The 15,412-nt window shown below is 39.9% G+C and overlaps 1 protein-coding gene across 1 annotated transcript in view; it reads right to left on the bottom strand.

Moving 5' to 3' along the window:
* Window positions 1–15,188, bottom strand: part of MICU3 (mitochondrial calcium uptake family member 3) — a 56,807-nt gene extending 41,619 nt beyond the window's left edge. Inside the window, exons 1-2 of the mRNA XM_074866288.1 lie at window positions 14,907–15,188; window positions 1,992–2,145 (exon numbers count right to left, since the gene is read on the bottom strand). Of these exons, the coding sequence (XP_074722389.1) occupies window positions 1,992–2,145; window positions 14,907–15,188 (436 nt within the window). The remainder of the gene's footprint in view (window positions 1–1,991; window positions 2,146–14,906) is intronic.
* Window positions 15,189–15,412: the final 224 nt, after the last annotated feature.

Raw genomic sequence — 15,412 nt, 5'->3', positions numbered from 1 at the left:
TATATGCTCTAGTATGTCAGCCTGGGTGGACCCAATTATTTACAACTTGCAACTTAGTTACAAAATGATCCAAAAAACAAAATAAGGTGTTTAGAATGTATTATTTTATTCAAAAAAATACCTTCCTTAAACTTACTACCTCAAATAGAGCAAGACAGAAAATTAAGACTTGCCCAAACAGACAAAGCGGTACTTTTGACAAAGCTGCAGTACAAAGGTGAAAATTAACATAGTCAGAGATAAGAAGCTAGAAGTGGTAATCTGCAGATCATCTACTTCACCTATGACTTCCTACTTGTCAGCCTTCTGTCCAAATGTCCCAGACAATATGACTTCCACTATAATGAAGTCATCCACTTCTACTTAGTTACATTCTCTTACACTATCCCTTAAAATAATCATCTCAGTCATGTGACCTCTGATACTAGTCTATAAAACTAAAGGACATCCAGGTTAGTTTTTCTTTCAGTCTCAGAGATGAACTGGATGCACAGGAAGGATTTTGATACAAACAAGGTTTGCTACACTGAACTCAGAAGGGTGCCTTACTGTTCACATCTCTTCTCCTTTGGCATGAGATGAACAGAACATCCTTGTGAGCTTAACACTTTTTGGTTTGCGGAGGAATCATAAATTTCATTAGCATAGAAAAAAACAGCAAACCATATAAACAGTGTGGTCAAACCAGTCAAAGTGTCATAAAATTGAGTTAAAATGAAATGTTTAACTGATGTCCAGTATATAGCAGCACAAATGCTTCATGACCATACATGGTGAAACCCAATTCTGAGAGATCTGGGCAGAGGAAGAAGACATAAAGTGCTGATGTGTATTTGTATTAACTTCTATGATAAGGAAGAATCTGCTTCCTCTCTTTTAACTGCAGAGCAAAAAAAAGAGAATGAATATTTGCTTTCTGGTAAGAGTTTCAAGGTTTTACAAGTTTCCACCATCTCAGCTCTATCTTCTGTCTTCACTGTTACAATGAGATTATATCTTTATTCAAAAGTTGTAGAAGTTTTGATCACTGATGTGCCATGGCTGAATTCTTTCCTCTTGTTTCATTACTCTTAATGAGAACAAAGGGGAAAAAAATCTAACAAACATCTGCACAGAGCTTTAAGCTCTCCTCTGACTGTTTCAGCTGCTTTTGACTGTTCTCTACACTAGTTTTGTGGTAAAGACTTTAGGAAGAAAGACCCAAGGTGAGTTATTATACATGTCACACCTGAGCAAAGATACTCACTTTTCCGCAGAAGTTGTGTGCTGCTACCAATGCACTGCAAGCCTGAGGGCCAGGAAATCAAACTAGATCTGAAATGGATCACCTTACTATGTAGTCACTCTTTGATACTTAAAGCAAAAATTTTACAATAAGTGAACTAAAGCTGATAGTTTATTTTTCATTAATTTAATTAACACATAGCACTAACTCTGGCAACTTTTAAATGTAGAAAGTGGATCCCCTGGGGGACTGAATTCGTACTCAAAGCATGTTATTTAGAAAGCCGTGATATGGTTATAAAATCTCTGTAGGGCAAAAAAACCCCAACATGATAACAGATGACAATTTAAGATGGCAAAAATACCAAAACAATGTTATTCTAAATTACTTAGAGAACTCCTATCTTGCCTGTCTATTTACACAGAAATTACAGAGGAGGAGGCAAGAGTTTCACAGCAATACTGGCCTGCTCAGAAAGAAACCGTACCTGTAACTGTTTCAATGCAAATGGTACAAATGAACTTCTTGTCTTTCATGTCTGTTGAGCTGTCTGTGACCTCTAAGACCATAACTAGTGACTAGTATACAGATGTTTACAATCTAATAACAATCAGGACACTTGGATACCATTAAAAATCAAATTCTGGAAGATGCACTACCTTTTTACGACAATCAAACAGAAGTAGTAATCAAAAGCAAATGGAAAAATAATGTACACCACTGGCATTTTCCCTAGCAATTTTATCAATATAAAACTCCTGCTTACGTTTGGGTTCATCATTTGTGACAGCCTGAATGAAGTCATATGGAGTCATATATAGCTGTCCTTCAAATTCTAAACTGGCAAACCTACGAAACCGTTGCTCCCGAGGAGTTGCATAATGGTGTAAATCTTCAAGGTCTGATCTGTTTTCTGTAACCTTCAAAGACAGAAGGAAACAATTTTAATGTATGAAAAAAGTTTTGGTTTACAATTGCCACTGCCATTCACCATATAGAAACTGTAAATGTAAAGCTGATAAAGTCAAATGCATCCAGATTTTTTTGTATGGTAAGAGCTGAAACTACAATCAGGATTTCACTGCTATCATTTTCAGTCTTCTGCAATTCTAGCGATAAATATTTATGCATTGAAATTGTTGACACTACCCAAGCTCAGAAAAAAAAGAAAATGAGGAAAAAAAGGAAAAAAAAGGGGAAAAAGAAAGAACTTGGGCTCTTGAATCATAGACAAAGGAGCAACTTTAACTCAAGGAAGTCCATGTAACTTCAGTAGTCAGACTTTAAACAGTTCTGCTAAAATTATTTTAGTTGTCTGATATTTTCAGCAGAGAATGCAATAACATTTTTTTATATTGCTTCTTAGTGTACAGCGCATCTGTTGACAATAATAGGCAAGACAGCTCCATAATATACTCCAGTGTAAATCTACAGATACTGCTATTTCAAGTGTCCAATGCAATTAAAGCTACCATACTTGGGGAAACAGAAGAAGAGAAAAGCATAATTATTCCTCCAGAGTTATAGAAGTACTATATGGCATTAAGTTCACATCTCATGAGAGCTTATAGATGTCAGGAGTTTCTGGTATATTTACATTCCAGTTGATTTACATGTAAACTTAGTAGTACAAAACTGTAAGTGTTCTAAATTACTACATCTTTGTGTTACACTGTCAAAGCTTTTAACAGAAAATATGCTACTGCTATAACTTGCCCATATATGCACTTATACTTGCCCATAACAAGGCAAGCTTCTCTGCAGAATCAGTATCTTGAAGAAAATGCAAGTATCTTGAACTTATTTTCAGACATGAAAAAAACAAACCCAAACTGTTTCATAAAAGGAAGAGCAATGATATAGCTAACTTCTCCCAGTACGTTAAAACAGGAATGCAGCATCTTATCAATGAAATATCCCAAGCCGCCACTGTCCTCACTATTCTTGTCATTTCATACAGTATCCCTAAAATTCTCCAGGTGTCAAACTAAGGAAAGGCAACAAGTAGCACCTGGTTTAGTTAACTAATGTTTCTGTTGTCTTTTAACAACTAAGAAAATAGCCAAACATATTTTGCTTTTCAGAGAGGCACCTAAACACCAAGAGAAGTTTAGAGATGTCTGCAGTTGCTGTCTGCTAAGAGATAACAGTCCTCAACTACAAATGGAAATTGGTTTTCCAAAAACTTTCCAAAGGCACATTTATCTTGGGCAGTCAAAAATCTGGGTTTACTTCCCTTTTGCTTTCCAAACAACGTCCTTAGAAATAAAACATTAGTAAGACTACTGCAGTGAAACAAAATTTTATGGCCTCAGTTGTAACTAGAAGATTAAATTATGTTTGTAAAACAGACACATCAAAAATGATTGTGTCTAGAAGAGGTCAACACCTTCTATTTGGAAAAAAAACAAAGAAAAAAATCACATGTATAATTACAATGTAACAAAAGACTCGTTATTTCTTAATCTTACATACGGTAGTCTTAGTACTTCAGTACTTTATCTAGGACATTTTAACCAGCCTTCTAGAAGGAAAAAAGACTACTGACTGCGTAGTTCTCTTTCTGGACTGTCTCTAGCCTTTTTGAAATTATTGCTTCTATTGTATGCGTGTGTGTGAAAATGTTTCACTTCAATGGAAAAAACTGTCATAGAAAGTAAGAGTAACAGAAATGCTTATACAATCACTTAATTTTCAGTAGACTGCTCTACATGCAAATATTCTGCACTTCTTCGTGAGGAGCAGGTCTCTGTTTTTTATAATTTTCAAATGATCACCAAATTAAATATGGTGAGAAAGAAAAATAAATCTAACAGCCAGATCTACAAACTCACATTAGAATGACAGAAAAAACCTGAATTATCTTCTGACATACTCACATGCAAGCCAAAATATTTCTGTCCTATGTCACTTGGTGACCAATATTATGGTCTTACTGATCCTTCAGCAGTCCAGTGGCATTCAAGTGGGATTTACACGACACGATTGTTTCAGTAGAGCTTGTAGTGACATAACTGATTATCCCTGTATTTGAAGTTTAATAATCTATTTTATTTTTGATATGTGTTATTTTATCACTGTTAAAAACGTGGTTTTGAATACATGCAGGTTGTAAGCATTAATAATAAAGCAGTATTTCTGCAAACTGAAAAGAAACTGCTTCAACACCATAATAAACATGCAGTACGTACAAACAATTGTAATCAGTCATAATCAATCATACATAATCAGGAGAATCTGTAGATTATGCATCATTCAAGAAATATCACCTTAGTTTTGATCACTGTTAGTATTTGGAGCATGTTGAGATTCTTTGCTCTCAAGAAATTCACACTATCTCAGTTACTATTGCTTAATATTTTGCTTGAGACACTTAGAAAAGCATTTGCTAAGTTCTCAGACACGTATTTCAACACTACCTTAAGTACTCTATGCTACTCTAAGTACAAAATAACATACTGCAAACATAGAATTTTCAAGACATGCTTAAACTTAACTCATGTCAGTATTCAGGTCTGCAAAACCTTAATTTCTGCCTCATTTTAGCCAATCTACAGTTTGACTATATAACAACGCCAATATTTCATGCTCTGGCTCAAAGTCAGTGTAACCTGATTTGAATATAGCCTGCCACCAAAAAAAGCAGTACCTCCCTAAAGGCTCCATACCCTGCATGCCCTTGCTCTGGCACTTTATGTCCATTTTTCCAAGAGTCAAACTGGATAAGGGAGCTGGTCTGACTGAGAACTTTTGTTATGGTGGTGTTATTTTTCAGCCAGATAAATGCCTGGATCTACCCCACAAGAAGAGTTACTTATTTCAAAACCTAGGCCACAGGAACTTCCAGCTTACGGAAAAGAAGATATCACGTGTTCCAGCAGCAAGCTCCACCTACTTCAAGTTAAAGCAAGGGAAAACTAGAAGCTTAAGAATCAATTTATTCCAAGGAATAAAAATATCACTTTATTTTGAACTTTGTGGTTTTATCTGAAAGAACCGAAACAAGTTGTTTCTGCTATTGACCCAACATGAATTCAAACAAACGTACACAGGGCTTAACACATATTAAATCACCGGTCCATACACTAAATGTCCAAATAAAAACAAGGTTTGGCTGCAGAAGACTCCAGGCACATGTCGTAGCAAACTGACAAATAAAACCATCTTTGGGAATAATATTATTTTTATGCAAATTTGTTGTTCAGAGCTTTCCTTCTTCTATTACTGCTTATCAATTTATGTAACATATAGCAACTTTAAGTCTTTTGCATAAAAGCTGTAATTATTAGGAACTATCAATATGCTAATTAAAAGCCAAGCCATTCTAAAGTATGACCTCAATTCGCATCTCTTCAGGCATTCGTTTAAGAAATTCCTCTCAACACGTAACAATGACACATCTCCCGTTTTCCCCAGCATTAGCAGATCATAATCCAGTAAGGCAAGTATGAGAATCTTAGTGATACCAACTACTCTCCATTGATTTATTTCATATTTATGCCCAGGTTACACAATCTTATTGTAGCAGCATTAGTATCAAATCCAGTGGACACATGAACAAAACACAGAAAGCAGATGTTGAATACCTCAGGGAAGGTACTGTTGGTGAAGGAGTGAACAGGATTCAGTAAGATTCCAATTTCTATTTGAAGTTTCAAGAGCTTATCCAGACTAAATCTCTGTAATTATCAACAATCTTCAAAAACTTTCATGAAAGTACATCTCTTTGACAAACAAAAGAGGGGAGATTTTTTTATGCTTCTGTTTACTAATCCTCTTGGCAATCCTGCCTACTAATTACTATGATCTTGTATCATATTATGGTTCTCTGCCTTTTAAAAACTGGACACAGCCATTTCCTTCAAGCAGAATGTCACGAATTTCCCAATATCAGTATTACCTTAATTTTAGGTGTAGCAGGTTAGCTCTGGTTTACCTGAACATGTACACCAACCTACTTTGTTATTAGAACTTTTAGGGGAAAAAAAAGCCCCACAACTGAAACCAAGAATCTAACTGGTAGCCAGAATTTCCATCCTTCCAACCTCACAATTCATGAGGTAAATAAAAAGAGGCAAGACTGAAGCTCATCAGCAGTCATGAACAATATATTATCTTTTCCCTTTTCTCAAAAAAATCTAAGCGTTAGTAGTTCTAACCAAACAGCTCATGGTTATCATCCTTCTGTCCTTCCTCCCTCAAACTCTGGTACATTGTTGCTCCATATTTCACCTCCCACCTGCTGTGCTCCTGTGCCATACCCCTGGAGAAGGACTGCAGAGGGAACACAGCACTTTTTTGGGGTGCTGCTATGCATGGTCTTGGCTTCCATCTACCTTCTGCAAAACCAAGAACAGAGATTGTGTGGCTCTTATAACCTCAGTTTAAATCAGCTGAGGAGAAAAAAATGATCCTAGACTATTTTCTTGCTGTTCCCTAACACAGAAATGTATATACACGTACCTAATTCTCACACAGAGGAGACATTTCAAAGCACTTTCTAAAATGGATTAACTGGATTCAGCACTTACATGCAAATGGCCACCAGGCAAACAAAACAAACATTTCCCATAAGAAAGCCCCTTTTAACATCAGCTTACCAAAACAAGGTAGGTAAAAAATAAATTGAAGACCAAATAGTAATTTGGCAGGGTACTTCTCTGAACGGAGAATATCACTCTTCAGTTGCATGTGTTTCCATTGTAAATCTATCTACAAACATATTACAAACAGATTAAAATATCTGGAAAAGGCCTCAAAAGTTTCAAATTTATTATGCAAAGGAAAATATGATGATAATGCTCTCTCACTAACATATTTCAAAGACTTAATATAATTCCTAAAAACTGTTTTCTAGAAGTACTGTATTTAGAGAGGGCCATCTAACGCTACAGTAACGCCACCACGTGTCTCACAGAGTAGCCCTTTAGATGAAGGTCTTTGTTATGGACACTCAACATTTTTGAGTCAATCAACTTTGAAAGCATTCCTTGCAGAACCTCTTTTAGAGTGATACCTCTCTCTATTTTCTCCCTCTATTCACAGGAAAAGCTTGAGTGAAGAAAATCTAGGCTTTCTATTAAGCAAAATTAGTGTTCAAAACCCGTTCCCATTTTGGGTTCATCTTTCATGCACTACGTCTATCGATGGAGACAAGTCAAAATGCCCTGAAAGTCTGGTGCTCTCACCAAAGGTTTCCACATATTACCTGAATGTCCTCAAAGCATAGGCTAGTCTCCATTTCTGGTCCCATGTTTGTCTTACTGGCTCTCAAACCTCAGGGATATGATCTGTCTGAATTTGGTATAACATGAATTAACCTGTATGGCCTTCCATGCAATAACTCTACATTGCCATAAGATGGCCTAACATGGGACACAAGCTAACAGAGTAGCTAAAATTTTGCAGTAGTTATGACCTCAAACTATCTGAAAATATCAATAAATGGGAATAATATGGCTCAGGTTCAGTATAAGTAAAGTGCAGAAGATAAAACATGACATCATTACCCTTTCTATTAAAAAACACAAAAGAAACGTTCTCAGACAAGTGTCAGTCTCGTATTACACTGTCAGTAATTCAGAAGTTTTATTCTGTGGCAAAAGATCTAGTTTTCCCATAGAGACAAGCTTAAACACCAGATACAGGATTTTTCACTTGAAAATTAGAAAAACTGATGCCTACAAGCTCATAAAGCTCTGAAGTAATCTGCAGGAATCCATTATCAAAACCCAGAACAATACTTCAACTCCCAGATTCTGAGAATATCTACAAATAATGAAAAATATTTTACTAAATAAATAGGTAAAAATATACATGCTGTGTGTGCATGCATGAGACAAAAAGCTCCAACCGTATCACATAAAAAACCACAAATCTGCTATGTTCCAAGTCAAATGAGTGTTCTCTTTCTTTTTCCAACTGAGATAAAGGTGAGACTATTTTAGCTAAAGCAGCCAACTTTTACTACTAAAACTGCCTTTTGCTTGCAGTCCAAAATATGTTCTGTTACAGTAGTTTAATCTTTAACTAATTTATTTCAAGTGCATGAGTTTCTTTGAATTTTTGCTTGCAAAGTAATCTGTCTTCCATCAATGAGAATCTGTGCAAATTATTAAAATAAAAAGGTTTTCAAAGCAATGCTGTTCCTTACTTCCTTCGTTTATATTTGTCTTCAGGCTTATTTAATATGCTCCCATGTAGATAAAAGTAGCACAATTCTGTTTTCATGCTGGGTGGCCAAAAGGTTAAACGTCAAGTTCCCAGTGTGGGAAAATCCCAAAGTAGACAAAACTGTTTTGATGCTTACTGAAGCTGTATTTCTAGCAGACTACTTAGATGTAGTACAGCCGACAATTCTGTTTGTTGATCCCGCTTCACTGAGATAAGGACATCATTATATTAAAATATTTACAAGCATAGGAAGCTGGAATGCGTTTAAAATGCTGTAGAAAGCGCCCTGTTCAAATACAATTCTGTTACAAGAAAGCCATGGGGTAACAATGTTTATCTGTAAGCACAGTTATTCCAGAAAACCTCCAAAGTAAGTATTACAGTAAAATATTCTCCAACAGTCCTTCTTACTTTAGTTCCACAGGGAAGTTACTTAATCTCTAGCAGGTCTTCAAGAAGTTTAGTCAGTGCTGCAATACATGTCCATATGCTTCACTCCATGCAAGACTAAAACATGCCAGTAGCTGGGTCTGTCCCAAACATGTATCATCCTTTTTTAACATCTTGAGGAACACAGAATTAATGCTGAGAGGTAAACCTTCCTTTTCCTTTAGCATGGCTCTCACTATAGCTGGCTGGCAAGCAATATCCTTCTCAGACTGATGACAGTGAGTAGCTTCAGATGTCATCAGCCAAAGCACAAACCATCTTCCTACATTTGGCAATTGACCTATGACATGAAATGTACAATGCTTGTGTAAAAAAGGTTAACTACAAGCGGTTCTCGTAAAAATTATGTTTTACGCATCTTTTGGAATAGCATCCTCTTTGAGAAGGCAGGATAGTCTCCTCCCTAAGGATTTGCCTTACTTTTGGGAGTTAAAGTCTTGTTCTTCATTTCACAGAGATGGAAATACATGAAGTAATCCACTTAGAAATGTGCTGCTACAAATAAACTTGACCTTCTGAATATTTTCACAAAGAGAGAGTTTGACAGTACTGCTGAGGCACTAGGAAAAAAAAGCTCTGGAAACATCTAAAGTATGCAGCTTCCTTCTCCTGGAAATGAGTGTGTCTTCAAGAAATGTGATAAAGTACATATATGTCTGTCTCTCCCTGCCCTCCTTTTAATTCCTAAATCTCCTCTGAAGGAAGTGATTCTCAGAGAATATTTCATAAATAGAGACCTGGAGTTCACTACCTTTACAAAATGACAACATGATTACAGTAAAGATCTCTTTGGAGTGCAAAGAGGCATTATTGGTATTTCCAAGACCATTTTAATAAGCTTTACAATTGACACAAGAATTTTGGAAGTAAGGAACACGGAAGCAATGAACTAGAGGCCAAATATTAATTCCCCTGAGGAATTCTGACACTGGATTGTATTTTTCTAAAATTGTTATATTTCTCTGAAAAAAACATCATACACAGCTCTTCTGACACGGTAAATACTTCATAAGTAGTATGTTGGATCAGGGCTTTTCTTGGGTCAATACTGTTCTCAGTTGTCAGTACAGAGAATCTGTGTCAAAATAACAGTTCTTTTGAAGAGTTCCTTGCTCTGCGTAAATATCTCCTGGACTCTAAAGGAGCTATCTGTTAGTAGAGCTCTCCCAGTCTTCACCAAAACCTTCAGACACAAAACCAGCAGCTCTTAGCGCAGAATTTTACTTTGGTTCTGAAATGTTATGTGGCAGCAACCCTGGAATTAAAACTGTTGTTTTATTACAGTGTCCAAGATTTAGCTCCGGGTAATCGCATATAAACCCCTGGTCCTCAGGACTGGAATTACTCTCAGAAAGCACCTGGGAAAAAGGAATCCTGTAGGGAGCTTAGCTTCACGCTGCTTCTGTGACAAATCTTACTCTCTACCAGAACACCTCCAACGATATGCTTGGTCAAGCAAGAATTTTTTTGTACTGAGCACATGAGATTCGTCTGTTCAAAAAGTTTGCCACACCACTGACCCCATGTTGATGACACATCTCACAGCTTACTTGACTTCTAGCAAACAGCATCTTCTTACTCACTTGTACATAAATTCACAAATCTTTTGCTCATCAGGTTTTAGACTGTAAGAGTTTCATAGAACAGAGAGATCTGCAGACCATTCTGACACTCTGTTTCTCTAGGAGACTCAAACAGTTTTTTTCAGTTCCTCTCAAATGATGTACTTCATTTCTGAACTGACTGGAATGGGAAAGTGTCCCATCAATATCTGTGTAATCATCAGTGTTAGTCCTGGAATCTAAAAGTCCTTTTAAAATTTATTGGTTCCATAAATACTACAGCATCAGTAAATGCTAGATGACAGCAGTACAAAGCAACTAATTATCAAGGTATACAAGGTATTCTTAAATATTCCATCACTACTGACAAGCATTATTTGGGACTCAGTGATAGAATAGGAAGAGAAGTAGCCTGTAGGGATAATAACTGGGCCCAGCACAACTCTCAAGATACTTTCACAGGCCATATGAGCATTATCTGGAAGCAGGTGACCTGCAATAAGGAAGTTGTCCTTCGAAAGTCAAGACTTAAACTAGGTTAACCACCCTTTTTTAGCATTTAGGGGGATCAGAAACCTATTCTGCCGTCTGCTGGAGCTGCCTACATGAAACAAGAAGGCGATTCCACTTATTACACTTTTACAAAAATTCACCTCAAGAAGTAAGACAGACATGTGGGAATTCACAAACAGATATGCGCACTGGTTTTGGCTGGGATAGCTAACTTCCTTCAAAGTAGCTGGTATGGTACTAAGTTTTGGCTTTGTGACCAAAACAGTGTTGATGACACAGGGATGTTTCAGCTATTGCTGAGCAGTGCTTGCAGTGTCAAGGCTTGCTCTGTTTCTCACATTGTTGCACCAGCAAGTAGGCCAGGGGTGTACAAGAAGTTGGGAGGGGACACAGGTGGGACATCAGACTGCAGTTGACCAAAGGGATATCCCATAACATATGATACCATGTTCAGCAATAAAAGCTTTGGGGAAGAAGGAGGAAGAGGGCAGCGGGGACATTCGGAGTTATGACATTTGTCTTCCCAAGTCACCATTACACGTGATGGAGCCCTGCTTTCCTGGAGATGGCTGAACACCTGTCTGCCAGTGGGAAGTGGTGAATGAATTCCTTGTTTTGCTTTGCTTGCTCATGCAGCTTTTGCTTTACCTGTGAAACTAATTTTATCTCAACCCATGAGTTTTCTCACTTTTACCCTTCCAATTCTCTCCTCCATTCCGCTGCTAGGGGGTGAGGGAGTGGCTCTGGGGGCTGTGTGGTGGCTGCTGGCCAGGCATAAACCCCAATATGGATGAGACAGCCATAGCTGTCTTGAATACTCTTGAACGCTTCAAATACCCGAATACTTTACATTGTGATACTGTTTTCAGTTATAAACTTACTACATATTAAGCATTAAAAATTAAATCATGCATCATCAATTAATATTTCAGAAAGGATTTTTTTGAATGGAACCAAAAACTATGGGGGGAGATATTTGTTTTGCCCACATTAGAATATTTTTAAACTTTTTAACAATCTCCACCAATTCCACATTTTAAAGGAAGGGATTTCAGGTTTTGCAAGGGCTGGTCACTTTAGTGTCAGGTCTGGGGTTTTTTTAGTGGTTGTTCTGTTAAGAAGTAATTTAGTTATGATCCTATGCAAACTCTCACCTAAAAATACTCGTTTTGGTTCGCTAAGTCCCCCAAAATTTCAACCTGTTATATGGCCGTTCCAGATCAGAGTCCCAGGGGTGATGCAAGAAACATTCAGTGTAACTGCTTCTACCAGCTGCTGTCAACCTCTATAGCAAGATGCTGAGAGCACAGACATCACCTGCTACTTGCTTCCAATAATCCAAGTAAAAAACAACTGGGAAAAGCATCCTGCTGGGGGAAAGATTAAGGAAGAAGCATGCAAATGGAAATATTAGCATGAAGTAGAAAAGTTTGGCTTGGATGGAAGGAGAAAAAACAGATGCTGGATGATTTGCTTTGGTGGAATGAAAAGCAGAAAGATCAGAAATGAAATGGGGAGCTAGGGAAATAGGAAAGTGGTAGAAAAACAAACCTAGAAAGCCCCAAAAATGGTGTCAGACTTTGTGCATCAGGAATAAAGGAGAAACGTCTTTGACTCCTTGATCTTCCAAAAGCAGCTGAAGAGGATCTCAAGATACTTGAGCCTCATCATTCTTTGTTGGTCAGTACATGATAGAATCATAAAAACCTCCTAGCAAAACGTGTATCACATGTCCATCGAACTCATTTATCCAGAAACTGCAGGTTATCATTCTCCAGCCACCGCTCTAAACACACTCTGCAGTAGATCCAAGAGCTCCAACCTTGATCTTAGTAACACTGACACTTATATGACTTTTCATGACAGAATTTTCTACTTCAAATGTTATTATATTTGTTAAACACTTTTAAGGTTGTAAGCTCAGCACTTAAAATTAGGAAATAAAAAAGTTATTGTCACTCAGGCAACATTAATTCAGCCTTCTAATAAAGTATGCTACAATACACTACCATTGCAGAATACCATGAATACCATTCACTGCAATTTGAACACAGTATTTGCATCATTTTTTTCCCCTGGAAGACACTTCTGGAGGTGTTTTAGAAACCTGTAATGAAAGAGTTAGTGCTCATCACAGGTCTAGTGGACAACCATAAATGGAGTACAGATTGAAGATAGAGATCATGGTCAAACTACTGGTAGTTCATTAGCTAGATCCAGTATCAGACTATGGCCTTTCCCCATTGCCATACAAGCCCTTCTGCAGCACGACAGTCAATATTAAAAAACACAGGAACCCACCACCTCAGACCAAAAATTCCACAGCTATTTGATCCTCATTTTGGGGGGGCTTCAGTTGAAAGGATATTTTTTCAGGAATGCTGAGCATTCAGATCTGCGACTTGAAATCAATGAGATCACTCATTCAAAAAATTAAAAACTGCAACGTAAAGCTAGTATTCTGTGATGCCTGTCTGTGCATTTAGTCTGGCCACACAAACAGAGTGAGCATATTTCAAGTTAATCTTTCAAGTTTTCTGCTATGCAAATGGAAAACCAAATTAATTAGAACTCTTTCGCACATGAGCATGGTTGTCTTTGAAAAGTAGTCTGTGTCTACATAGAAGATGCATTTTATACATCTTTTTATTTTACAGTGATTCAAATATAACCTTAATTCTGACTTTGTAACCTCAATGTTTTTATAGTGATGTCTGTGAAAATTTGTAACTACACATTACACCAAATTTATGGACTTCTCAAGGGTGCAGTGGCCATATATCCCTTGAAAGACGATGCAGAATTAAGACTGGCTAAGTACAACAATGTAAAGTTCTGTCACATCAAAACAGTATGAAAGGTTGAAAGAGTTTGTCTTTGGTCCTCTGCACCATAGTAACACACTTAAAGACAACAAGTACACGCATAATCAAAAATGCCTGGTGCAACTTCCTTTCATAAAGGATGCTGCCAACAGAATCTGCCTTTTGGCTACCAATGCAGTGCAAAAGGGCAAACGACACTCACACTTAAGCCCAAGGCCTCCATTGCAAAAATGTAGTACCTCTTCCCAAACATAACATAAACTTTATCTACAGAAAGCAGGACATTTGCACCACTGATTTCCAGTCTTAACAGATATCATACCGACAAACCGCCTAGTCACGGCTATTGACATTTGTAAAAATACCTAATTTCTTAATGAAAAAACCCTATCGTTACCCTATGTTACATATGGCAGTGCAATAGTTTCTCCCCATCACAGGAAACTTCATTTTCCAGGTTCACGTCAAGTGTTTTTTGTTACCCATAGCTAGTCAACCAGTGTTTTCGCAGAATTAGTCCAACTGAAGCGTTACTTACTTGCACCAAGTATCACTTCTTATGACCCTCTGCATAAACCTTTGACTCTACAGAAAATTGTATATCCGAGATAACTGTCCTAAATATAAAGAAGACGCACAAAGGTTTTGCACCATCAGTAGCGCTTCCATTTGCAAAATAATATCTTCTATTGAAGCAAGGTTTGATTAGGACAGCTCCAGAGAGGAAAAGCAGAGTGGGACGCGCACGGTTTGCACTTTGAGGTGCAGCGAAGTCGTGTCAGCGCCCGCTGTCTGCCACGATGCTTCAGTGACAGCCCTTCTCCCCCGACGGAGGACGGGCGACAAGCTCCGGCCTCTGCCCTCGCCCCCGCGGGCCCTGCCCGCGCAAGCTGCCTCGACCCCGGCCAGGGGCCGGCTCCACGCAGGGCCGCCTCTGCGCCGCAGCCCGGGGAGCGGCTCCGCTGCCGCCTCGCAGAGACGTTTCCACCGCGAAAGGGCGGGGAGCGACGTTCCTCTCCCGCCGCCGGCTCCGGGGCAGCCCCCGGGGCGCCCCCGCGGGCCGGGCCGGGCCAGGCCGGGCGCGGAGCGAGGCCGCGCTGAGGAGGCGAGCGGCCGCCGGGCCGTTAGGCGGGAGGGGCGCGGCGCGCGCACACCTACCGTCTCCTTGGCAGCGGCCGCCACGGGGATGGGGAGCAGCGCCCGGGCCCCGCCCGGCTCGGCGGCTGCCGGCTCCCGGGAGGGCTCCCGCCGCCGCTCGGTCAGCCGGTACCCCACGTACCCGGCGAGAGCCCCCCCCGCCGCCCAGCCCAGCTCCCACCGCCACCGCCTCAGCCCCGCCGCCCCGGCCCCGCCGCCGGCCCACAGCCGCCGCGCCGCCTGCGCGCCGGGCGCGGGGCCCAAGCGGCGGCGCCACCGGAGGAGGGTGCGCAGGGCGGCCATGGCCGCCGCTCCGCCCCGGCGACAGGCGGACGGACCCCCGGGGGTGCCGGCAGAAGCCTCGCGAGAAGCGGGGAAGGGGTGGGGAAGCGAGAGGCCCCCTCCAGTCCCCGCCCCGCGCCACCTGCCCTGCCGCGCCGCCGCCACCGGCCTCCTGCAGCCCCCGCCCGGCCGCCCCCCCCCCCGCTCCGCCGGCCCTCGCAGCCAGCCGGCCAGGCCAGAGGCAC

The sequence above is a fragment of the Strix uralensis genome, chromosome 4, assembly GCF_047716275.1.
Source record: "Strix uralensis isolate ZFMK-TIS-50842 chromosome 4, bStrUra1, whole genome shotgun sequence".
In the NCBI taxonomy this organism is placed as follows: Eukaryota; Metazoa; Chordata; class Aves; order Strigiformes; family Strigidae; genus Strix; species Strix uralensis.
Note: the sequence above shows the minus strand (reverse complement) of the source record. Positions and strands in the feature narration are given on the sequence as shown.